This window comes from Stenella coeruleoalba (genome assembly GCF_951394435.1).
Source record: "Stenella coeruleoalba genome assembly, chromosome: 1".
In the NCBI taxonomy this organism is placed as follows: Eukaryota; Metazoa; Chordata; class Mammalia; order Artiodactyla; family Delphinidae; genus Stenella; species Stenella coeruleoalba.
In genome coordinates, this window is record NC_137169.1 from 41,528,501 (window position 1) to 41,555,819 (window position 27,319).

The 27,319-nt window shown below is 38.1% G+C and overlaps 1 protein-coding gene across 2 annotated transcripts in view; it reads right to left on the minus strand.

The window, feature by feature from the left end:
* The window catches only part of FAF1 (Fas associated factor 1), a 495,949-nt gene that overhangs the window by 38,083 nt on the left and 430,547 nt on the right, over positions 1–27,319 (minus strand). For both annotated transcript variants that reach the window (XM_079933727.1, XM_079933728.1), the window contains 3 exons: positions 11,050–11,130; positions 9,903–9,980; positions 5,976–6,191 (listed from right to left, as the gene is read on the minus strand). In XM_079933727.1, the coding sequence (XP_079789853.1) occupies positions 5,976–6,191; positions 9,903–9,980; positions 11,050–11,130 (375 nt within the window). The remainder of the gene's footprint in view (positions 1–5,975; positions 6,192–9,902; positions 9,981–11,049; positions 11,131–27,319) is intronic.

Consider the following 27,319-nt stretch of genomic DNA (forward strand, 5'->3'; position numbering starts at 1 on the left):
AACAAGACCCACATATATGCTGTCTACAAGAGACCCACTTCAGACCTAGGGACACATACAGACTGAAAGTGAGGGGATGGAAAAAGATATTCCATGTAAATGGAAATCAAAAGGTGGAGTAGCAGTACTCATATCAGATAAAATAGACTTTAAAATAAAGAATGTTACAAGAGACAAGGAAGGACACTACATAATGATCAAGGGATCAATCCAAGAAGAAGATAAAACAATTATAAATATATATGCACCCAACACAGAAGCACCTCAAAACATAAGGCAAATGCTAACGGCTCTAAAAGAGGAAATCGACAGTAACACAACAATAGTTGGAGACTTAAACACCTCACTTACACCAATGGACAGATCATCCAGACAGAAAATTGACAAGGAAACACAAGCTTTAAATGACACAACAGACCAGATAGATTTAATTGATATTTATAGGACATTCCATCTGAAAACAGCAGATTACACTTTCTTCTCAAGTGCACACGGAACATTCTCCAGGATAGATCACATCTTGGGTCTAAAATCAAGCCTCGGTAAATTTAAGAAAATCGAAGTCATATCAAGCATCTTTTTCGACCACAACACTATGAGATTAGAAATAAATTACAAGGAAAAAAATGTAAAAAACACAAACACATGGAGGCTAAACATAACATTACTAAATAACCAAGAGATTACTGAAGAAATCAAACAGGAAATCAAAAAATAACTAGAGACAAATCACAATGAAAACACGACGATCCAAAACAAAACCTATGGGATGCAGCAAAAGCAGTTTTAAGAGGGAAGTTTATAGAGATACAATCCTACCTCAGGAAAAAAGAAAAACCTCAAATGAACAATTTAACCTTACACCTAAAGGAACTAGAGAAAGAAGAACAAACAAAACCCAAAGTTGGTAGAAGGAAAGAAATCATAAAGATCAGAGAAGAAATAAATGAAATAGAAACAAAGAAAACAATAGCAAAGATCAATCACCTAAAAGCTGGTTCCTTGAGAAGATAAACAAAACTGAAAAACCTTTAGCCAGACTCATCAGGAAAAAGAGGGAGAGGACTCAAATCAATAAAATTAGAAATGAAAAAGAAGAAGTTACAACGGACACCACAGAAATACAAAGCATCATAAGAGACTACTACAAGCAACTCTATGCCAATAAAATGGACAACCTGGAAGAAATGGACAAATTCTTAGAGAGGTATAACCTTCCAAGACTGAACCAGGAAGAAACAGAACATGTAAACTGACCAATCACAAGTAATGAAATTGAAACTGTGATTAAAAATCTTCCCACAAACAAAAGTCCAGGACCAGATGGCTTCACAGGTGAATTCTATCAAACATTCAGAGAAGAGCTAACACCCATCCTTCTCAAACTCTTCCAAAAAAATTGCAGAGGAAGGAACACTCCCAAAGTCATTCTATGAGGCCACTATTACCCTGATACCAAAACCAGACAAAGATACTACAAAAAAAAGAAAATTACAGGCCAATATCACTCATGAATATAGGTGCAAAAATCCTCAACAAAATACTAGCAAACAGAATCCAACAACACATTAAAAGGATCATACACCATGATCAAGTGGGATTCATCCCAGGGATGCAAGGATTCTTTAATATATGCAAATCAATCAATGTGATACACCATATTAACAAACTGAAGAATAAAAACCATATGGTCATCTGAATAGATGCATAAAAAGCTTCTGACAAAATTCAAAACTATTTATGATAAAAACTCTACAGAAAGTGGGCACAGAAGGAACCTACCTCAACATAATAAAGGCCATATACAACAAACCCACAGTAAACATCATTCTCAATGGTGAAAAACTGAAAGCATTTCCTCGAAGATCAGGAGCAAGGCAAGGATGTCCACTCTTGCCAGTATTATTCAACATAGTCTTGGAAGTCCTAGCCACAGCAATCAGAAGAAAAATAAATAAAAGGAATACAAACTGGAAAAGAAGAAGTAAAACTGTTTGCAGATGACACGATACTATACATAGATAATCCTAAAGATGCCACCAGAAGACTACTAGAGCTAATCAATAAATTTGGTAAAGTTGCATGATAAAAAATTAATGCACAGAAATCTCTTGCATTCCTATACACTAACAATGAAAAATCAGAAAGAGAAATTAAGGAAACACTCCCATTTACCACTGCAACAAAAAAGAATTAAATACCTAGGAATAAACCTACATAAGGAGGTAAAAGAACTCTACTCAGAAAAATATAAGACACTGATGAAAGAAATCAAAGATGACACAGACGGATGGAGAGATATACCATGTTCTTGGATTGGAAGAGTCAATACTATGAAAATGACTATACTACTCAAAGCAATCTACAGATTCAGTGCAATCCGTATCAAATTACCAATGGTATTTTTTACAGAAATGATTTTTTATGAACCAAAAAATCTTAAAATTTGTATGGAGACACAAAAGACCCTGAATAGCTGAAGCAAACTTGAGGGAAAACAACGGAGCTGGAGAAATCAGACTCCCTGACTTCAGACTGTATTACAAAGCTACAGTCATCAAGACAATATGGTACTGGCACAAAAACAGAAATATAGATCAATGGAACAGGATAGAAAGACCAGAGATAAACTCACGCACCTATGGTCAACTAATCTATGACCAAGGAGGCAAGGATATACAATGGAGAAAAGACAGTCTCTTCAATAAGTAGTGCTGGGAAAACTGGACAGCTACATGTAAAGGAATGAAATTAGAACACTCCCTAACACCATACCCAAAAATAAACTAAAAGTGGATTAAAGACCTAAATGTAAGACTGGACACTATAGAACTCTTAGAGGGGGGCTTCCATGGTGGCACAGTGGCTAAGAATCCACCCGCCAGTGCAGGAGTCATGGGTCGAGCCCTGATACGGGAAGATCCCACATGCCGTGGAGCAACTAAGCCTGTGCACCACAACTACTGAAGCCTGCGTGCCTAGAGCCAGTGCTCCCAACAAGAGAAGCCACCACAATGAGAAGCCTGCACACCACAACGAAGAGTAGCCCCTCTCACTGCCAGAGAAAAGTCCGCGTGCACCAATGAAGACCCAATGCAGCCAAAATAAAATAAGTTAAAAAAACAAAACAAAACAAAACTCTTAGAGGAAAACATAAGAACTCTTTGACATAATTCACAGCAAGATAATTTTTGACCCACCTCTTAGAGTAATGAAAATAAAAACAAAAATAAACAAATGGGACCTAGTGAAACTTAAAAGCTTCTGCACAGTAAAGAAAACCATAAACAAGATGAAAAGACAAGCCTCAGAATGGGCAAAAATATGTGCAAATGAAGCAATTGACAAGGGATTAATCTCCAAAATATACAAACAGCTCATGAAGCTCAATATCAAAAAAACAAACAGCAGAATTAAAAAAATGGGCAGAAGACCTAAATAGACATTTCTCCAAAGGAGACATACAGATGGCCAAGAGGCACATGAAAAGATGCTCAACATCACTAATTATTAGAGAAATGCAGATCAAAACTACAATGAAGTATCACCTCACACTGGTCAGAATGGCCATCATCAAAAAATCTACAAACAATAAATGCTGGAGAGGGTGGGGAGAAAGGGAACCCTCTTGCACTGTTGGTGGGGATGTAAATTGATACAGCCATTATGGAGAACAGTATGGAGGGTTCTTAAAAAACTAAAAATAGAACTACAATACGACCCAGCAATCCCACTACTGGGCATATACCCTGAGAAAACCATAATTCAAAAAGACACATGCACCTCAATGTTCACTGCAGCACTATTTACAATAGCTAGGACATGGAATCAACCTAAGTGTCCATCGACAGAGGAATGGATAAAGAATATGTGGCACATATATACAACGGAATATTACTCAGCCATAAAAAGGAATGAAATTGAGTTATTTATAGTGAGGTGGATGGACCTAGAGTCTGTCATACAGAGTGAAGTAAGTCAGAAAGAGAAAAACAAGTATCGTATATTAACGCATGTATGTGGAATCTAGACAAACGATATTGATGAACCTATTTGCACAGCAGGAATAAAGACAAAGACGTAGGGAGTGGATGTGTGGACACAGGGCGGGCGGGGGGGATGAACTGGGAGATTGGGATTGACATATGTGCACTGCCCTGTGTAAAACAGGTAGCTAGTGGGAACCTGCTATACAACACAGGGAGCCTGCTCGGTGCTCTGTGGTGACCTAGATGGATGGGTTGGGGATGGGGGTGGGAGGGAGGGGGATATGTGTACACATGTAGCCGATTCACTTCATTGTACAACAGAAACTAACAGAACATTGTAAAGCAACTATATACCACCCCCCCAAAAAAAAATGTATCTTAGAGATAAGCTAGTCTAAGCCCCTTTTCATATAAAGTAGGAACATATAAAGTAGGAACTCCAGGAGTGACTCCTTCTCCCTATTTATCCATTACTATAAAAAAAGTGATAGTTCAGTAGTGCTTCATTATCTCCAAAAACAGAAAAATCACTACCTCACAACACAAAATATTCTTTTCTTAGAAAGTGGCTTTCTTACATTGGGCCAAATTTGCCTCCCAATAACTTTCAACTTATTGGTCCCACTTTATCATTGAAGCTGCACAAAATCAGATCCTTCTTTTTCACTGCAGGCTTTCAAGTAGCTGAAGACAAAAATCACATCTCCCATGGCCGTGCCTTCTCTAGAGGAAAATATTTCCCCAAATGATATGATTTCCACTTCCCTTCCCTTCCTTCCAACCCTGTTCTAGATAAGCTCCTGTTGCTTTTTTTTTTTTTTGGCCATGCCATGCGGTATGTGGGATCTTAGCTCCCCGGCCAGGGATCGACCCTGTGCATCCTGAACTGGGAGCGTGGAGTCTTAACCACTGGATTGCCAGGGAACTCCCAATCTCCTGTTTCTTCAGGCGACAGCACAGAGTTTCAGCATGGAGTCTAAGGACTACTCAGGGGTCGTTTATCTTTGTAAACAGTTGACTACGACTTGTTATTCTCTTGTTGGGATTATACCTCTAAAAATGCAGCTGGCTTTTTGTTGGGAGTCACAACAGATTATTAATGTATATTCAGCTTAATTCAACCACAATAACCTCTACTAAAGCAGGATTCTTTCATCCCAAACTTGAGCAATTGGTTTTCTAAGCCTATGCAGGCATCTCTTTCTATGTCTATATATTTCTGTAAAATTTTTCTAGGTTCATTTTTGCCTATTATTTTACGATTTTAAGGCTTTCTTGAATCTTATTTTTCATAATCCATAAACCTGATAACATCTTCATTTAAGTTGCCAATAAGTGTGATGAGTAATAAAGAATTAAATATAGAGCCTCTTGTTTCCCTCCAGGGAGAGGGCAGTCTCTTAGTCAACAGTTTCTGGACACATCCATTTAATCAGCAATGAATCTACCTGTCGATTTACATCTCTCTATTTTTCCCCAGAATACTATGAGAGACTATCAAAAGCCTTGCTGAAATACAGATACACAGTGAATATAGTTCACCCTCCCTGACTTCCCAGGCTAGTAAGAACTGTCAAATCACAAAATACTCTTGGTTTAGCATGACTTGTTCACGAACCTATAATCATTGACCCTGATCTGACTGTTAAGCTGTTAAGCACATAATTCTCAGATCTACCCTAAGGTATACAGAGATGAAATCTTGGGAAAGCCTGTATGAGTGCTGGAATAGGGGAAACAACTAGGAAGGAAGACCTAGTACCTAATTTCTTACCTAGGCTACTAGGCACATGTCTGCTGGCCTGGGAAACCATACCTTCTCCAAAGGCTGAGGAGAGAAAGGTGTGCAGAACAAAGAAGGACTCCTGAGTGTGTGGTCTTGTGGTAAGTTGTGCCATGTCACTTTTCTTGGACTACTTTGTCCAGCCCTAATGATGGGCTATCTCCCATCTGGACACACTTCCCGAGATAGGCATGGGAACTTACATCTCTCCTAGGAAAGGTACTCAGTAACTTGAATTCATCCCATGGAAATCCTTTGGAAGCTACAAAATCAAAGACGATCTGGAGCTTATTGCTGGCCAGGAAACGCCGCTCGAGGAACTCGCCACTGGGTGTCCGGATCCGCAGTTTGCTCACAGGCTCAGCATTTTCTTCCTTTGGCTCTGGAGGCAGGGCCTGCTCTAAGGAGAGTCTGATGGCCTAAAGAGGGCAAAAATCAGGTGTTAAACTGTTGATGGATGGAATTGTGGGGGATGGGGGAGGGAGAGATGAGGAAAAACCTGCTGCTTCCTAGAAACTCATCAAAAGCTATTGCCCATTTATTAACTAAGCCTAATGCTTGGACAACAGAATTATGTGTTTTTCATTTTCTTAATATTAGCCCAATAAGCAATTAATTAAAATAAATCCCACCTTGATGACACATTAAATTGATAGGTAACTACACAGAGAAGAAAGGTAATTTATTTTTTACTGAAGGGCTCAGGTATTTGTGATTCCTTTCTAGGGCATGAATTAAGGCTATTAGAAGCATTTGCAAAAGACGCCTGTGCACGCGAACACTCACACACACAGACGGGGGTGGAGAAAGAGAGAGGGAGAGAGAGTGGGAGAGAGAGCGCGAGTGCACAAAAGAGAGAGAGAACATACATTTCCCAAGTAGAAATAACTGAAGATTTTGTAGAATTCTGGATAATATATTAACGACAAAATGGAGGAAAGACTCTGTTTGGGTTGATGAAAATGTTTGGAAATAATGGTCGTGGTTGCAAGACTGTGAATGTAATTCATGCCACTTAACTGTACTTAAGAAGGGTTAAAAAGGCAAACTTTTGTTATATATATTTTGCTACAATAAAAAAATGGAATGGGAAGAAATTAAAATATCAGGCTTATTGGGGGCAGGAGACTATGGTCCTAGTTCCAGCTTTGCCACTAAACTGCTGTGAGATTTGGCCAAGTCCACATTTCTGGACCTAGATGTGGCACAGACTCAAACAGGTGGGGTAAACTGTTGGGAGATCTCATGGCTAGAGTTGGGCTCTAGTTCTCAATCTAGCATTACGTTGTTTCACATTCAAGATATTCCAGTGGAAGGAGTTTAAAGATCTCTGATGGCCCTGCCTGTGGCAGAAATTCACTAAAACCTTTTTGTTCCTAGAACTGTGGCAGGTTCCTTAGACATGTAAGCCTGGTATTAGCATGCACAGCTTCACAGTTATATTGTGTTCCTGGTTACTTTCACATTTCCATGTTCCCAATTTTCATCAATAGGGAAAACAAAAATTTCCCCCAATTAACATGAGTGAGAGAAATTGGGATATATGTTCTCTAAAATCTCAACACAATTTTCAAAGTTGGTGACACTCCCTTTGGAGAAAAAACAACAAAAACCCTATTAAACAACTCTCAGGTAAAAGGGGAAATATAATAAAAACTACAGAATATCTAGAAAACAATTGTTGAAATTTCATATTCATATTGGAATCTCTGGGATTCATTTAAAGCAGTGCTCAGAGGAAATTCATAGCCTTAAAATTCTTATATCATTCAAAAGGAAAATAAAAATAAGTTAACTGGGTCTTCCCTGGTGGCGCAGTGGTTAAGAATCCACCTGCCAATGCAGGGGACACGGGTTTGAGCCCTGGTCCGGGAAGATCCCCCATACTGCGGAGCAACTAAGCCCCTGCGCCACAACTAGTGAGCCTGCGCTTTAAAGCCCGAGCCACAACTACTGAAGCCCGTGCACCTAGAGCTTGTGCTCCACAAGAGAAGCCACAGCAATGAGAAGCCTGCACACTGCAACGAAGAGTAGCCCTTGCCTGCTGCAACTAGAGAAAGCCCGTGCACAGCAACGAAGACCCAACACAGCCAAAAATAAATAAATAAAAATAATTAAAAAAAAAAAAGAGAAATCTCTTCCCTTGTAGCTTGTTTTAATGGTCAATGAGTAAGCATAGGTAAAGCAGGTAGCACAGTAGTTGATACACAGAAGATGTTCAACAAAATATTTTCTACCTTCCATTACTGAGAGTCCTCAGCATGGACAGATACTAGAGTTTGTCAGGCATAGTATTTCGTACTTGTGTGATAGGCACTTGATAAGTGTTTGAACATGAATAAACTCTGATTTCCAAACAGTGAAATCTTACACATCTCTCAAGACCTGGCTCAAATATCAGTTCTTCTGTAGTGTTGACTGAATTCCAAAAGCTGTGAAAGATTTTTACTTTGCCCCTGAACTCTTAAGTATTTTGCTTCTATTTCGGTTATGTTATTTAGCACGTTTTTCCTTGATTTGCTGTTACTTGTAGACACGTTGTATCTTCCCTACAAGATGTAATCTCTCTTTGCAGGCAGAAAATGTCTTACTATCCTTTGTTTCTCTTTCAGTGCCTAGCATAGTTCTTGCTCAAAAATCATTTACTGATACTGGAGAGGGTGTAGAGAAAAGGGAACTCTCCTACACTGGGAGAGTGGGAATGTAAATTGGCGCAGCCATTATGGAGAACAGTATGGAGGTTTCTTAAAAAACTAAAACTAGAACTACCATATGATCTAGCAATCCTACTCCTGGGTATATATCTGGAAAAGACGAAAACTCTAATTTGAAAAGATACATGCACCCCAATGCTCATAGCAGCACTATTTACAACAGCCAAGTCATGGAAGCAACTTAAGTGTCCATCAACAGATGAATGGATAAAAAATATGTGCTACATATATACAATGGAATATTACTCAGCCATAAAAAAGAATGAAATATTGCCATTTGCAGCAACATGGATATACCTAAAGATGATCATACTAAGTGAAGTTAAGTCAGACCAAGAAAGACAAATATTATGGTTACCATAGGGGGTTAGAGGTGGGGAGGGATAAATTAGGAGTATGGGATTAACAGACATACCCTACTATGTATAAAATAAACAACAAGGATTTACTGTATAGCATATATATATATAATATATATATATATCTGAATAACCTTGCTGTACACCTGAAACTAGCACAACATTGTAAACCAACTATACTTTAATTAAAAAAATTTGTTGAATAAGTTACGAGGTGGCATCCTCTGACCAGAAGTGATGACTAATGAAGTTTTCATCAGCCCAAGTTAGGGCCCTCCAGGTCTTTCTATCACTTGTTAGATGGCTTCCTCTATTTATAAGTGAATTTTGCCATTAATCCTATGTCTAGAAAAAAGTTCTAAAAGCCGTTTTTTGTGAGTCATCCTAGGAAATCATTTGACACCCTTTCTCTTTTTTCCCATTGCACTTTAGGTAAATCTCTATAATGACTTTTATATATAGTATGTAATTCTATTTTTACAAGACTATGAACTCCTGGAGCAGAGGGCCCACATCTGTATCCCTACTTCCTAACAGATTTTGGACACACACTAAGTAGTCAAAAAAATATTTGCCAAATGAGTGAATGAAAAAATTCTCTATATTGTCACAGACATGACCTGAACTCAGGGTGGAAAAAAATCAGCCAAGCTAAATGGATTTCTCACATATAGGGGCCCAGTGAAAGATGCTGCAGAAGTAACTCCCAGTGTCTTTTGGTGGGTAAAGTAAAGCCTGGGAAAAGGGGAGAAAATACAGTCTTTGTGTTTTTTGGGTGAGACAATATTTAGGAAGGATGGGAATATTTGTCAGGCAAGAAAGGGGAGAGGAATTGGAAAGAATAGAAAACCATGAATCTAGTACAAGTTTAAGTTTTCTAAGAGTTCAACACAATAGATTGGGAATGATTCTTCTAAAGAAAATTAGTCTTCCATATCAAAATGAATCTGGGAAAAGTGGAAAGAAGTAAGTTGTAGGAAATATTAACATCCTTAGTATCAAATGCAATGGAAATAGACCTAGCATTTGAATAACTTTTCTAAAAATTATGCTCTACCTCACGTTCCTCTTCTTGTTCTTTGCGAATCTGTTCCAAACGAAACTGTTCTGCCATCTCTCTCTCATGAGCTTCCCTCTGTTGATAAAAGAGAAAGGAATCCAACACTTAATAAACACTGGCCTACTTTTTTTTAAAAAAGAAAAGAAATAAAAGAGAAAGAAAAAGAAAAGAAAAAAAGTTCATTTTCAGCATGGCCCAGAGGTACACTGTGGTAATGAAAGTGTTTCTCTCTGGAACAAGGATGGAAATAAAAGCAACAACAAAGCATACCTCTATGATCATGGTGGGTTCCTATTCAAACATTTAGGTAGCTCTGGGTAGTGTAGCATTCAAGATCCTTCAGACCTTTCTCTGGTCTTCCTTTCTGGTCTTTTCTGCCACCTCCCCTGTACCCAAATATCAAAACTCTATTCACATCAGCCTCTATCTTGAACCCATGCTTTCTGGCTCCTTGTTGCTAGCACACATTACTTCCTCTCCTACCCCCCTTTCTCTATCCAGTTCAAATATACAATCTCTTCTATGAAACCCTGCCTAGTACATTCCCATTTCTTGGCTCTCGAAAAAAGCTGGAAAAAACTTTCCACTGAAAATCCTGTTCATTGAACTCTCACAGAACTCAGTGCTTCCCTTACAACATTTAGGATCCTTGCCTAAGTGTTCCAGCTATCTATGCTCTTGACTGAATCTACTCTGCAGCACAATGTGAGCCTTATTTTGAAGGCAGAAAGAGTGGCTTATTCATTTTCCTCTCCTTCAATGCCCAGTACAGAAGCATTTAATGCTCAAGAAGCATTAAATAAGTCAGTGGTTCTCAACCCTGACTGCACATTAAAATCACCTGAAGAGCTTTTTTAAACATTGCTAGATTTTACCACAGACTGATTAAAAACAAATGAAGTAAACACTAGGCCCATTTTTGTTTTCACTTCTCATGATTCCTGAAAAAATTTATCTTGTCAAAATGAACCATGCTTTAAGAACCTGAGGTAGAATTATATTCTTTCTGTTAATTGAAACTAGCTTTCTCCACTGCAAACCCAACTCTCTTAGGTTTCAAAATGATTAAAGGGCTGGCATTTAAATAATGAAAGACTATTTAGGATTGAGTTCTTTATCCCAGAAGTCCCCTGACCAAACCTACCTTTGCTCTGTCAGCCTCAAGTGAAAGGCGATAGGCCTCGTCTTGTTCTCTCTTCACATTTTCTCTGGCTTCTCGTTCGTCCTTAAAAGAAAGGAAAATATTCAAAGGCATTTTACATTACTGTTTTTAAAGAAAACAACAATAATAATCCCCTTGTCTTACTCCTGTGTAAATTTATTATAATTAAACAAGACACTTTTAAAGTGTACAATATAAATAAGCTAACAAATAATAAGGTGAGTAGCACAGTAGATAGTGAAAATAAGAATGTTTGAAGCCTAGTCTACCACTTACAAATTGTGTGACCTTGGGCAAGTTATTTAATCTCTTTAGGTCTCAGTTTCCTCAACTGTAAAAAAGAAATAACATTTGTCTCATAGGGTTGTGAGAATTGAATGCAATGATATATAAACTGTCTAGCAAAGTACCTGACATTTAGTTCATTTTCACTGATTAGTTCCCTTCTCCTTTACTCCTGATTTTTCTAAGATAAACTTGGAGATTATCAGCATTGGGACTAAGGACTGGGAGAGAGGAAAGGACTAGGAAGTAATCTGGTCAGCACAGAAAGAGGCTGAAAGCACAATACCCTGCTTAACTTTAGTCCATATCACACCACTAAAGCTTGGTTATCAAATAAGTATATCCCCACAACATTCACACTCATGAAGTGTGGATAATGTAAGTTATCTAAGTTGAAGATCTTTTAGAATATTTTTAGTGTCTGAAGTGATTATGCCATCTGTGTACATTTAAATTGTGATTTCATATAAAATTAAAAGTTAATTCAACTACCAGAATTTCTTATTTGTTAAATTCTGGAGTATAGCCAATATACATGTCCTTAAATTTAATAAATACCCACACCTGTTGACATTAGAGTATAGGTTCCCTTTCTGGTCATTTTTTTTTTTTTTTTTTTTTTTTTTTTTTTTTTTTTGCGGTACGCGGGCCTCTCCCTGTTGTGGCCTCTCCCGTTGCGGAGCACAGGCTCCGGACGCACAGGCTCAGCGGCCATGGCTCACGGGCCCAGCCGCTCCGTGGCATGTGGGATCCTCCCGGACCGGGGCATGAACCCGTGTCCCCTGCATCGGCAGGCGGTCTCTCAACCACTGCGCCACCAGGGAAGCCCCCTTTCTGGTCATTTTGCACAGTAGGCTGAATCATACATAAGTTACCGATATCTGACTGGTTTTGACCTATAAAAATGGAAATTTCATATAGTTTAACTTAATTCTTTCTTTTTGTCTCCTCAGTTCAATATATGCTTGCTCAGGCTGAGTGTATGCTCAGCACTGTCTTAGGTACTCCCTCTGAAATCTATTCAAGACTGGCCTTCTCCTTGAAGCCTCATACTCCTTTTGGTTTCAATGATTCCATTAAGTCCACAATTTCTGGTATAAATAGTAGCATTTCATTGATTCCTAATCTTTCAAATAAAAAATTAGGAAAAATTAGATGTTGTTGGCCTGAAGCTAATTGCTATACCATCTGTGATAAAAGAGTATGCCAGAGAAATTATATGTTGGGGCAAAATATCAGGAACAATGTTTAACCCGAGAGACCACTTAGGCTGCAAAGTAGTCAGGATAATTTACGTGTCATGTAATATGACACATGAATAAAAACAGGTTTTAAAAACTCCTACTTGGAGACGTACTTAGCTACTAGTATTTTTATTTTAAAGCAACAGAAGCATCTTCCTTTAAAGATATTTTCACTGATTCCAACTGGGTATTTCCTACTTTGGTCTATATACTACAGTTTTACTATGACCAGATACAATCAGCCTGATAGGACATATTCTGTATGTTTTTCTTTATATTTGCATTTGCATTTACTCTGTAAGCACCTTTGCCCACTCAATATACAAGCTTGTACAGACTGGACACTTAATAGTTCATTTGGCCATGGCTGATCTATAGTTGATGTATAATGTCTTCATTTTTTTATGTCACCAAGGAGAGGTAATGAGGAGATTAGAAGACCTGTGTTCAACTCCTAGCCCTGCTAGTAGCAAGCTGTGTGTTCTTGGGTAAACACTGTCTCCCTTTTCAGTCATTTATTAAATTAAAGAATTGAATTTTTAAGGAAACTGTGCCTCTCTGAACAACTCTATCTTTCCAAATTTAGATATTCCTAATATTATCAACAACCTATGGGAGTAATCTTATCTTTTTACATTTCAAGTAGGGAAATATTTAAGATGCTTAGGATTTTAATTGTAACATACTTTCATGACTCCACCTTTTCAAATTAGTTTAGATTTCTCTTGTAGCATTCTGTCCTTTCCCTTTAAAACGTTTATCACAATTGTATCAATTATCATATGATTATTTATTTAATGTGAGAGTCCCCCATGACACTGTAAGCACCATAAAGGCAGGGATCTTGTCTATATTACATACCTCTGTATTCCAAGTGTTTCACACAATGCCTAGCTTTTGGGAGGTATTTAATAAGCATCTGTTGAATAAATGAACCGTCTTTCCAGGCATAAAACATTCATTGTCTAGAGTAAAAATTAAGGAGGAAAATGATATAGCTCATTCATAAAGTGGCCCTATCTGAGTCAATGAAATTGACTGGCTGGGCAGAAATGACCCGTTATGACACTATGTACACACACAAAGGGACCTTCTAAAAGCTACCACAGCTGGAAGCCCTCTCTGAGCACAAATACAGTTTGTAATAAAAGCATTCTAAGTAAACAGCTCTGTTTTAAAACAGACTGTTGCAGATACGAAAGGCCATTAAATACAGGGATCCCTGCCACAAAATGTGGCACCTGTTGTGAGAGGACTTCTTGAACCAGCTAACTTCCTTCCTTCCCTCCCCACTTCTCTCTCTTCTATTTCTCTTCCCTCCTTTCCTTCTCACAAATATTCAATAAGCACCAATTTTACTTTAGGCATCACACTAGTAGTGGGGTTATAGAGGCAGGCCACCGTTTAATAGACAGAGAGAGAGATGAGCTAATCTGAAAGAACAATATTGTGTAATCTGAGCTATTTGCTGTATTTTCTTTAACTTGTTTTTAAAAAGGCACTCATGCAAAAAATTGTAATGCAAATGTTAAATTATTCTTAAATGTAGCATTGTTAAAATTGCTAGATGCTGGCTGCACAACATTGTGAATACACAGAATGTCACTGAATAATGCACATTATAATAATTAACTGTATGCTATGTGAATTCTGCTTCTATTAAAAAAATATTACTAGAATCAAAAAAAATTTGTAAAATTGCTGTATGTCCACACAACAGAGTACTACTCAGCAATTAAAAGGAATGAATTACTGATACATGCCACAGCACAGATTAACCTCAAAATAATTATGCTGAGTGAAAGAAGTCAGACTAAAGAGTATATACTGTATGATTCAATTTTTCATAAAACTTGAGAAAATGCAAATAAATCTATAGTGACAGAAAGATCAGTGGGTGCATGGGACTTGAATGGTTGGGAGGTAGAGGCAGAAGAAAGGGATTACAAGGTTCATGAGGAAACTTTTGAGAGTGATGGATATGTTCACTATTTTGATCGTGGTAAAGATTTTATTAGTGTATACGTATGTCAAAACTTTTTAAAATTGGACAGTTTATATAGGTACAGTTTATATAATTATACTTCAATATAGCTTTAGAAAATAAGTGATTAATAATACTGAAAAAATTAATGTATGGATTAAACAGCAGCTTGGACACAGGTGAAGAGAGAATTAATAAAGTGGAAGTAATCTGAAGAAACTACCTAAATTGCAACATGGAGAGACACAGAGAAATAAGGTATAATAGAGAAGTTAAGTGGACATGGAGGATATAATCAGAGTGCCTAACATGCATCTGCTAGGAACCCTAGAAGGGAATATAAAGAATGGAGCAATACTCAAAGAGATAATGTTTTCGAATTTTCCAGTATGGATGAAAGATAAGAATAAGCGGCCAAGGACCATTTCAAATGGTAACCTCTAGTTCTATAGAAACTACCAAACTGAATAAACAAACAAATTGACTGAAGTCATCATAGTCAAACACAGCTTTGAATGCCACCTCACCTGAAGAAGACCAGCTCTTGATTCTGTGGATCCAGTGGTAAGACCTTGGATGACTGGGTTGTAATAACAGAAATAGTACTTAAAACCTTGCTAACAAAAGTGTGGTCCAAGAACAAGCAGCACTGAAATCAACTGGAAGCTTGTCAGAAATGTAGAATCTTAGGCTCCACCCAAGACTGACTGAATCAGAATATGAATTTTAATAAATTCTCCAAGTGATTCCTATGCACATTTAATTTAGCAAAGCACTGCTTAAGAAGCTTTGCTTAAAAGTAATGTATACTGCTTAAGTGACAAGTGGTTGGGATGTTATTTTTGCCTGCAGGAAAGCCATAAATGGGGAAAGTTCATCCACTCTGGTGCAGAAAAATAGTTAAATACTAGGACCAGGACCTACCTTTTTACATGGAAAGTCAAGCTAAATGCTCTGGAGATTTTTTTGGGATGTGTGTGTGTGTGTGTGTGTGTGTGTGTGTGTGTGTGTACACGCATGCAACAGAGATGATGTAATGGTGTTTGATAGAATCCAAATACTACATTCTGTGGCCACTTCTCCAGTCAGGATTCCTTCCTGAAGATAGACAGATAAGACAGGTGGAGGAAGCTTACTTTCAATCACAGGTCAGCAAACTGTGGTCTTTGGGCCAAAGCTGGCCTGTAGACTATTTTTGTAAATAAAGTTTTACTGGAATATAGCCATGCCTATTTGTTCATGAATTATCTATGGCTACTTCTGTGCTACAATGACATAGTTGAATAGTTGTGACAGAGAGTATATGGCTTCCAAAGTAGAAAGTATTTACTATCTGACACTTCACAGAAAATGTCTGCTGACCCTTTAAAATCATTATAAATGTTGGTTTCAGTCTTTTTAATTTTTAACTTCTGGTAAGTAGAGAATAAAATCCTAATGAGATTTTAAAGTTCATAAGCCTAGGGGGAGCTTCAGTAAAAGCTCAGATGGAAAGAGTAACTGATTTGTTTATTACATACAAAAAAATCAGAAGCCACAAACTAGCTCCGACATCAGTATGAAAGGTTTACAGTCAAAGGTCTCGTGGCAGCATATTTCAAATTTTACATGGGCTAACAATAAGAGGTCTTGAAAGGGAGTTCATATCATAGATAAAAATAATTTGATTAAATGTAAGAATGCAAGAGAATTACATACTTGGACAGGTTTCCAGGTACCTAGGAAATGTGGAGGAATGATGTCTAACTCTAGACACATGTGAACTAATCATCTGTCTTAGAGGCTTAGGTATAGAACTTTTTGTTCTGCACCACTTGGTACCTTGGCTTAGTTTTAGGCAATGACTCTGTTGAACATCTACTATGAGTAATCACTGGGCCAGATATTGTAGGAAAGACATATGTTAAACTAGTCCTACTTTAAAGTGTTTTAAATTTCATCTAAAAGAAAGGGACAAATGATTTGGGTGGGGTATTTTTATGGAGATTTTGTAGTTATATCCTGCTGTTATCAAATTTCTATTGTTAAAAGCATAGTGTCAGGGCTCCCTGGTGGCGCAGTAGTTGAGAGTCCACCTGCCGATGCAGGGGACACGGGTTTGTGCCCGGGTCTGGGAAGATCCCACATGCCGTGGAGCAGCTGGGCCCGTGAGCCATGGCCGCTGAGCCTGCGCGTCTGGAGCCTGTGCTCCGCAACGGGAGAGGCCACAACAGTGAGAGGCCCGTGTACCGCAAAAAAAAAAAAGCATAGTGTCAGACTTATTACCTTTCTAAAATGAAAATCACATCATAACACTCCTCTTTCCTAACCTTCAATGATTTCCCCACACCTTCAGGATAAAGTCTAAATTTCCTAGCACAGGTGCCCTCAATTACTTTATCAGCTTCATTACCCACTTCCCCCTTCCATATACTCTATGCTCTAGCCATACAAGCCCTCTCACAGCTCCCTGAACAGACCAGCCTTTGCATGTTTCTCTGCCTTTGCATATCCTTTATCCTTTGCCTGGAAAATTCTTCACCACTCCTCCTTCGGCAAAATCACACTCATCTTTCAGGCTCAACTTAAGTGTCTAGGCATTCACAGGTACCTCACCCTGGGTTGAATGGTTTCACTTCTGTGTTCAATTCACACTGTATTATTTAATCATATATTTACATATTTCTCTCTCAGAGTAGACTGAGCACTGAGGGCAGGAATACTGTTTTATTAATTTTTGAATTTCCAGCATAAGTGAACACTACCAAGTTGGCACTTGATAGATAATAATAGCAGTTAACATTCAGTGAATGTTTCCTATATGCCAGGCATTCTTCTAACTACATTATTATCATATATAATCCTCAGATATATTGAGGGAAGGAGGAAAGAAAAGAGGTGACTATACATAAAAGAAGAAAGAAAGGGAAAGGGAGCTAAGGTATCTGCTCCAGGAACTGTCATGGACCTCAAAAAAGGCCAAAAGCCTTTGCAAGCTAAATGCTCTTGTTTTACTTCCCTCTTGCTACCATTACCCTAATTTGGGTTCTGAGATTTATAACATACCTAGAAGCCTTGAGAGAAATAATAATAGGCAGGACGGGAATAAGAAAATAGCTCTACTGAGGAAAATTATCCTCTTGTGTAGGGTGCTAGATTATTCCATGACTATCTTCTTTCTGTAACATAATCTGCAAGGGTGACAAATTTCTTTTCAGGGGACTCTTCATGTGATGACTGGGCACAGTGCCTGGCACATAGTAGGTATTCTACAAATGTGGACTGAATTGAACTGGGAGGACAGTTAACTGACTCTTCCTGAGTCACTAAAATAGATAAACCAATCCCTAGCAATTTTGTAGATTCAGTGATGTCAAAAAGAAAAAAGTAAAATAATTCAAATATTTGATCATTTAAAGCCAAGTTTTCAAAGCCTGCCTCTAAAGCTAAATTGATCATTTTATTTTCTAAGTAAATACCTGGTCAGTGTGAGAACAGAGGAAGCAGAGATTTTAGTTATTAAATTATTCTTAAGGGGCTAATTCATTAGGCACCAAAAAGATGTAAGACTGCCTCAATTTCTTCTTTAGTATTTGGGAGGTAAAAAGCACCCCCCCCCTTTTTTTTTCAGATCTCCACCTTATGGTCTAATTGGGACAGAATTGGAGTTCAGATATTTAAGATCTTATTTTTGAAAATTCTCAGGCCACAGGATGTTCTGATAATCTTGTTTACAAAACATTTAAATAGTATCTCATATTTTAACGTATCAGAATTAGACATTTCTCCAAAGAAGATATACAAATGGCCAACAAGCACATGAAAAGATGCTCAACAACATTAGTCATTATTAGGGAAATGTAAATCAAAACCACAAGGAAATACCACCTTATCCACTACGATGGCTATCATTTTTAAAAAGAAAAAAAATGAGTGTTGGCGAGGATGTGGAGAATCCTTGTAACCTGCAGATTGGAATGTAAATGGTACAGACGCTGTGAAAACTGTTCGGTGCTTCCTCAGAAAGTTAAACAGATTTGCCACGTGACCCAGTGATCCACTTCTAGTTATATACCCAAAAGAACTGAAAACAGGGACTCAAATAGATACCTGTACACAAATGTTCATCCTATCATTATTCACAACAGCCAAAAAGTGGAAACAGTCCAAATGCCCATTAACAAATGCATAAACAAAATGTGATATATCCATACAATAGAATATATTTCAGTCATAAAAAGAATGAAGTAATGATATATGCTACAATGTGAAGGAACCTAAGTGAAAAAACCAGACACAAAAGTCACATATTGCATGACTGCATTTGTATGAAATATCGAGAACAGGCAAATCCACAGAGACAGAAAGCACAGTGGTTGCTAGAGGCTGGTGGGGGGCAGAGGGGGTTGGGGGAGTGACTGCTTAATGGGTTTGGGGGTGATAAAAATATTTTGGAACTAGATAGAGGTAGTAGTTGCACAACACTGTGAATGTACAAAGCACCACGTAATTGTAAAATGGTTCATTTTATGTTACCTGGATTTCGCCTAAAAATAAACCAAGTATCAAATTACAGAGCTAAGAACTAAATAAAAACAAAGCACTCTACAGTGTAAAAAGGGAGAAGAATATTTATACTTGAAGTATAAATGATGAGGGCACTGCTTGAAAAAATGTGTTAAATTGGCCTTCAAAAGAAGTACTGCCTGGTAGCATCGCCTCCATGGTGTACTGTGTCCAGGACATTCATCTTCCAGCCAAACAGCTTGGATTCTAGTCCTTGTTCCATCCTGATGGCAAAACAGTACAGGGAAAAAGTACAGCTTCAAACACAAACAACTCAACTTGGTCTGAATTCTAGGTCTGCCGCTTAATTTCTGTGCCCTTGGGCAACTTCTTTGAACTCTTTCAACACTGAACAATTTTATCTCCAAAACAGGAAAACTACCTCCTCGTTGGATAACTGGAAGGATGAAATGAAATGATGAATACATATCACCTAGCACAATGGGCATTTGATAAACGTTACCCTAATAATCATCACCATCATCATCATCCTAGTAATGTTAATCCTCTTCCTTGTAATAACTAGATGTGTAACCTCAGGCCGAACAGTTTAACTTCTCTGAATTTCTTCCAAGGACTGCCTGGGGAGGCCCTGGGGCAAATCATTCCTCATTAACAGCATCATTTTTTGATAGGTAAATTGGCAGTGGTAGAGGAGGGTAAACAGGGGAAGGTTCACGAATAATTATATGGACACGAGTCTCAGGTCTCTGAAGCATCTTCCCATTGTTCCGTAGCTGACTGCTGTACCCTATCAAGTCTATGTACCAGGGTTCTGACAGATGTCCCAGGGCCCAAAAAGAACATCAGAGGTCCTAAGCAGAGATTATGCATCATATGTAATTTAGAAGAAAAGCAATATTAAAGTGTATTCAGAAGTCTGACCAAATTCTAATTTTTCTTAAGACTACTTTGATTTTTCTGAAATATTAAATTTCATAAAGGTATCTCTCTGTCTACATATATTTTTCCTGTCTATTTATTTGGTGAACCTACTTTGCTTATTCTATAAATGTTTGGTCTGCCTTTACGTAATCACATTCTAAGTTGCAGAGGAGAGAGGCTTTTTAGTATGAGGGCCCAGGACAAACCCTTAAGTTTGCTCTATTTTCGAGTGACCTGGGCTGTGAGAATTAAATAGAAGAACACATGGTGGGATAGTGCTCTGAAATGGACTAAGGTTCCAGACTGAAAGGAATGATCATTTTGTTAATAGAATCAGGAATGACTTAGAAGGCCTCATCTTCTCTGTGGTAAGAACGAATTCCTTGGCCCTAGGCCTAATTTATCACTGTGGTTTCCATGGTGTTAAAAGTGTTCTCACTTCCTTGTTAATCAAAGCTACCACTGGGCTTCCCTGGTGGTGCAGTGGTTAAGAATCTGCCTGCCAATGCAGGGGACATGGGTTCAAGCCCTGGTCTGGGAAGATCCCACATGCCGTGGAGCAACTAAGCCTGTGTGCCACAACTACTGAGCCTGCGCTCTAGAGCCCACAAACCACAACTACTGAGCCTGCACACCTACAGCCTGTGCTCCACAACAAGAGAAGCCACCGCAATGAGAAGCCCGCGCACCGCAACGAAGAGTAGCCCCCGCTCGCCGCAACTAGAGAAAGCTCATGTTCACAACGAAGACCCAACGCAGCCAAAAATAAAGAAAAATAAAATTTTTAAAAAGCTACCATTAACCAAGTATTTGCAAGAAAAATGTAGTAAGTATTAATGAATATCCTCCTGCCTATATCTTTATCTAAGACTTTTAATCCTTTAAAGTCTTATATTTCAAAGTTTACAAAGCACTTTCACATGTGATACTCACAATAATGAGGTTGGCCAGGAAGAGACTTTGATCCCCATTTAGAGATGAGGAAATTGCGACTGAGAAACTTCAAGTGATTTTTCCAGGGTCACTCAGCTTGTTAAAATGTAGGCCACCAGTTACCTCATTTAGAGCTCTTTCTGCCATTTCACCTTTCTTCAACCTATACACTTGTTGTGTTTCTCCCTCTCTAAATTTTCTTCCTTCCAAACACTGCAAATATAGTCCTTAAATCAGTGTAGGGAATAGTTATGGAATGATTTTCTTGGGACTAAACTGTTTTCACTTGCTGAATGAACTGAATAGAAAAAACAGATACAGGGTTAGTTTATTTCATTACCAACGGACTCTCCACCTAGAAGAGCAAGATGGTATAGAATGGATAGGTACCTCCAGCTTTGTATTATCCTGTAGAGTTGTCATCATCTATTTACATGTCTATTTCTCTCTTTAGACCCTAAGCAAATCGAAGAGACTTTTCCTTGTTTATCTCTGTATCCCTAGTTCCAATCCCAAGCAGTGCCTGGTACTTCCTAGATCCTTAAAAACAGAACAATGAATGAGCATTTTGGCTCCACCAGACATCTGCATTATAAGTTTATATTTGTTAAACTGATCTGCCTGTAAAATCATTAATGACCTGCTAGTGTTCAAAAACGGTGAAATAAGGATTATGGCAAACCTGACACTTGATATTCTTTCAGGTTAGATACCTGAAAGAATAGGTTTGATACCTGTTATATCAAGGACAGAGCCTAAATGCTGGACAAACTGGTTATTTTTAAAAATCTAGTTATCAAAAGTTTTAAACAGAGAAATTTCAAGATATTTGTATCTTGTTATCTATCACAGTCCTACTGCAGGACTATGAAAACAGAGAGATGAATTCACATGTAGCAAGTAACTTCCAAGTCCTAACTAAGACTGTCTTGCTTTGCTAGAATGTTAAGTCTCTGGAATTTCCGGTGCAGATGTTTAGAAAAGATTATTTTTCATCTGGATAGAAGTGGTATGCGGGAGTGAGTTGAAAAGCTGGATTTAAGACTGGTTTGCTAATTTCTTTAGTGGCAGGGTTTCAAATGATGAACTGTCATCTCAGTGTCTGCTTTAGAGGGAGTGGGCCAACTTGTGAGAGAGAGTTTATGTTAAGCTAAACCTATCCAGAGAGAATCTACCTATCTGCCTGGTAACGTAGGATGAAATCTGAACGTTTTTCAAGCATGATGTCTCAGTTCAGACCCTGGTCATCTCTCGCTTAGACTATGGCATTGGCCTCTTAGTAGGTCTCCTAACTTCCAGTCCCTTCCTATAAAATCCATTCATCCATTCATTCACTTACACATTTATAAGACATTTATGCTCGCCTACTATATACGTTAAGCTTTATGTTAGGGAATGGAAACAATGATTAAGAGGTTTGGATGATGGCCATTCTGACTGGTGTGAGGTGACACCTCACTGTGGTTTTGATTTGCATCTCTCTAATGATTAGTGATGTTGAGCATCCTTTCATGTGTTTGTTGGCAATCTGTATATCTTCTTCGGAGAAATGTCAATTTAGGTCTTCTGCCCATTTTTGGATTGGTTTGTTTGTTTTTTTGATATAGAGCTGCGTGAGCTGTTTATATATTTTGGAGATTAATCCTTTGTCAGTTGCTTCATCTGCAAATATTTTCTTCCATTCTGAGGGTTGTCTTTTTGTCTTATTTATGGTTTCCTTTGCTGTGCAAAAGCTTTTAAGTTTCATTAGGTCTCATTTGTTTATTTTTGTTTTTATTTCCATTTCTCTAGGAGGTGGGTCAAAAAGGATCTTGCTGTGATTTATGTCATAGAGTATTCTGCCTATGTTTTCCACAACAAATGCTGGAGAGGGTGTGGAGAAAAGGGAACCCTCTTGCACTGTTGGTGGGAATGTAAATTAATATAGCCACTATGGAGAACAGTATGGAGGTTCCTTAAAAAACTAAAATTAGAACTATCATATGACCCAGCAATCCCACTACTGGGCATATACCCTGAGAAAACCGTAATTCAAAAAAAAAAAGGACTACAATGTTCACTGCAGCACTATTTACAATAGCTAGGACACGGAAGCAACCTAAGTGTCCATCAACAGATGAATAAAGAAGATGTGGTACATATATACAATGCAATATTACTCAGCCATAAAAAGAAAAGAAATTGAGTTATTTGTAGTGAAGTGGACGGACCTAGAGTCTGTCATACAGAGTGAAGTAGGTCAGAAAGAGAAAAACAAATACTGTATGCTAACACATATATATGGAATCTAAAAAAAAGGTTCTGATGAACCTAGGGGCAGGACAGGAATAAAGACACAGATGTAGAGAATGGACTTGAGGACACGGGGAGGGGGCAGGGTAAGCTGGGACGAAGTGAGAGAGTAGCAATGACGCATATACACTACCAAATGTAAAATAGATAGCTAGTGGGAAGCAGCTGCATAGCACAGGGAGATCAGCTCAGTGCTTTGTGACCACCTGGGGGGGGGGGATAGGGGAGGGTGGGAGGGAGGTGAAAGAGGGAAGGGATATGGGGATATATGTATACATATAGCTGATTCACTTTGTTATACAACAGAAAGTAACACAACATTGTAAAACAATTATACTCCAATAAAGATGTTAAAAAAAAAAGATAAGTAAGATGTGGTTTCCTTCTCTCACTAGTTGTAGGAGATAGATGTATAAAATTGGAAAGGAAGGCAATATGTATGAGGGCCTATTATGGGTTAGTTATTTTACAAGATGCTGTTTCTTTTTTTTTTTTTTCGGTACGCGGGCCTCCCACTGTTGTGGCCTCTCCCGTTGCGGAGCACAGGCTCCGGACGCGCAGGCTCAGCGGCCATGGCTCACGGGCCCAGCCGCTCCGCGGCATGTGGGATCTTCCCGGACCGGGGCACAAACCCGTGTCCCCTGCATCGGCAGGCGGACTCTCAACCACTGCGCCACCAGGGAAGCCCAAGATGCTGTTTCTTTTCATCCTCACAAACTGCAATTATTACTTCCACGTCACTAAGGGGAAACTGAGACTCGGACTGGCTACATAATTTGTCCATAGTGTGTAGCTTGTATGGGACTGAATCAGCTTTTATACTTAGGTCTATCTGTTTCTAAAGCCTGTGTTCTTTCCACTAAACCAGCGGTTCTCAGATTTTAAAATACAAACGAGTCACTTGTTAGATAGGAGACTTGTGAAGACACAGATTCTCTGGCCCAACTGCAGAGATTCTGATTCAGTAGGTCTAGCAATGGAAGCTCAAAAGTCTGTACTTTTAACAAATATGTGCTCAATGGACCACACTTTGAAAAGCACTGTACCTCAAAAAGAAAAAAATAACAGATGATTATACCACCAAAATAAGTACTATCATAAAGATATGAACAAAGTGATGAGCAAATAGCATAACCATCATAATTAGTTTCCTAAATTACAAATCTAATTATGTCAACTTCTTACTTAAAAGATGTGATGAATACTCACTGCCCACAGTCTAAAGTTCAAATTCTATAGCATAGCATAAAAGTACAATGTGACCCTAATGCACATTTTTAGCCTTTTCTCTCCTCCCTTTCTTCTACCAATACCTCTTTCTTGCCTTGCTGAATTACTTCTCATTTCCCACATGTCCCAAGCCATTTCACATCTCCAAGCTTATCACACTTCCACATTTTTTCAATGAACTTCTTCCTTAATCCAAATGATTATTTCCTACTCATTCTTCCAAACTCAGTTTATATGTTATTATTATAGAAAATATTTCCAAAGTACTTAATAGATGCCAAGTACCAATCTAAGCACTTTACATGTATCAACTGATTTAATCCTATCAAGTAACTACTAATTGAGGAAACTGAGGCACAAAGATATTAAGATAGTTTTCTCAAGGTTATAGAGCTGCTAAGTGGCAGAGGTAGGGCTTGAATTCAGGCTATATGGGACCTTGAGCTCTTAACCACTAACTTATAGTTGCCTCTTATGAGACAGTGAGCTATTCTCAAGCAAGGACTCTCTTCCAGATAACCAGGGCCTAACTCAAACTATATTTCTCTTCATGTTCCTCTAGCCCACTCTCATCTCTTAATCTTCTGAACTAACTTCCTTCCATTCCACTTGTGTGAACTATCTCTCCCTTGTTTGAACCTAATTATTCTCTAATTGCTTCACGTACTGAGGTTTCATTTTTAGAGATTAAGTGGCAAGCTCTCTGAGGGCAGAAACTGTCACCCAGTGTAGCTTGGCACATGTCAGGCACTGAAAGAATTATTGTTGGACTGAAAAGCAGAGCAAGCATTTTACCAGCTAAACTATGGTCACTGGTTAAAGAGAAAGCACGTGAATGGGGAATGGGTAATTCCTCCAAAGTGGAATGAGGGAGTGAGTGGGCAGGTATTTCTTAGTTCCTTTCTTGACAGAAGGCTGTTATTTTGAGAAGCAAGTAAAAAAGGGCTCTTAAGCATATAAGGGATTGTTATCCATGGCTGGCTGGTCCTGACTTTCAAAGTGGAATTCTGGAGTTCGGACTCCTAGTAAATAGTAGTTAGATAGCTATAGCTATGCATTTAAATTGTTATTTGGATCTAAAAGCCTTATAGAAGCTATCACTTCCTTCCCAGAGAAGAGATGTTCACAAATACTTTGGGTTGGTTGCAAAGCTGAATCTTTCTACTGCTTTGCATGAATAAACTAGTTCAGGGCTATAAAGTATATGTTCTTTGTCTTAGTCACACTTGCAATATATGCTGTGAACAGATTCCATAGGTTGTATTCTTTCCCTATACACACACACACACACACCAGAATATTATTTAGCCGTTAAAAATAAGAAAATCCCATCATTTGCAACAATATGAATGGAACTTGAGGGCATTATGCTAATGAAATAAGTCAGAAAGAGAAAAACAAATACTGTATGATCTCACTTATATGCAGAATCTAAAACAACAAACAAACAAACTCCAAGCTCATAGATACAGAGAACAGACTGTTGGTTGCTAGAGGCAGCGGGTGGGGAGTAGGCAAACTGAGTGAGGAGAGTCAAAAGACATAAACTTCCAGTTGTAAAATAAATAGGTTATGGAGATACAATGTACAGCGTGGCAACTAATACTGTAGTACATCTGTGAAACTTGCTAAGAGAGTAAATCTTAAATGTTCTCATCAGAAGAAAAAAAATTCTTCAACTATATATAATGATGGACGTTAACCAGACTTATTGTGGGGATCATTTTGTAATATATACAAATACTGAATCATTATATTGTATACCTGAAACGAATATAATGTTGTATGTCAATTACACCTCAATGAAAAAAACAAAAAGGAAAATGTTATTTAAAAACAAAAAGCGAGAATTCACAATCATTTGAAAATACTTCCTCCCAACCCCCCCACACATACTGGAGGTGCCATTACAAGGGAAATACTTAGTTTCAATTAAGAGAAAATAACACTAAAAGGAGAAACAACAACAAAAGGTCTGACTCAATAAGTAATCTTGGGCAAATAACATATAGCTCTCAGTTTCCTCAACTGCAGAATGAAGTTAAGATTAAATGATCTCTAAAATTCCTTCCAGTTCAGCCTAGGGTAAAAGTAACAATAGATTGTATCTATCTATATACTGCTTACTGAATCCTGGGCACTAGTGCATGCTTTATATGTATTATCTTATTTAACCTTCAAGACATGCATATCAAGGGAATTCCCTGGCGGTCCAGTGGTTAAGACTCCAAGCTTCCACTGCAGGGGACACAGGTTTGAAGCTCGAACAGGGAACTAAGATCCTGCAGGCCACGTGGCATGGCCAAAAACAAACAAAACCACCACCAACAAAAACATGCATATCAAGTAGGTACTATTATTACCCCCATTTTATACAAGAGGAAACTGGAAACTGTCTCAATACATCAGAAGTCCTGGAACATGCATTTTAAACAAGTTACCCAGGTGATTGTGATGCAAATAGCCACTGCATCACATTTTTGAGTACTGATACTCCAAAGGTTGCATTCCATATTGGTAAAGTTAGTGCAATCCCAACTGCTATGTATAAAATAAGATTTTTTTTCCCCCAATTAGTATCTGACTTGGGAAAGTCATTTAATGCTCTGCCCTCGCCCGTAAAATGGGTATAATTACACCTGTCTTGAAGAATTTATACTAGAAATGTAAATGGCCCAGTCCTATGCCTAAGAGTAGGGATTCAATACATGGTAGCTACTATCACAGGCATCCAAAAAAAGTTAATACAACTAAAAGAGCAATAAAATTTCATTAAAGCCCATTTTATATTTTTTTAATTAAAAAAATTTTTTTTAATTGAAATATAGTTGAGTTACAATGTTGTGTTAATAAA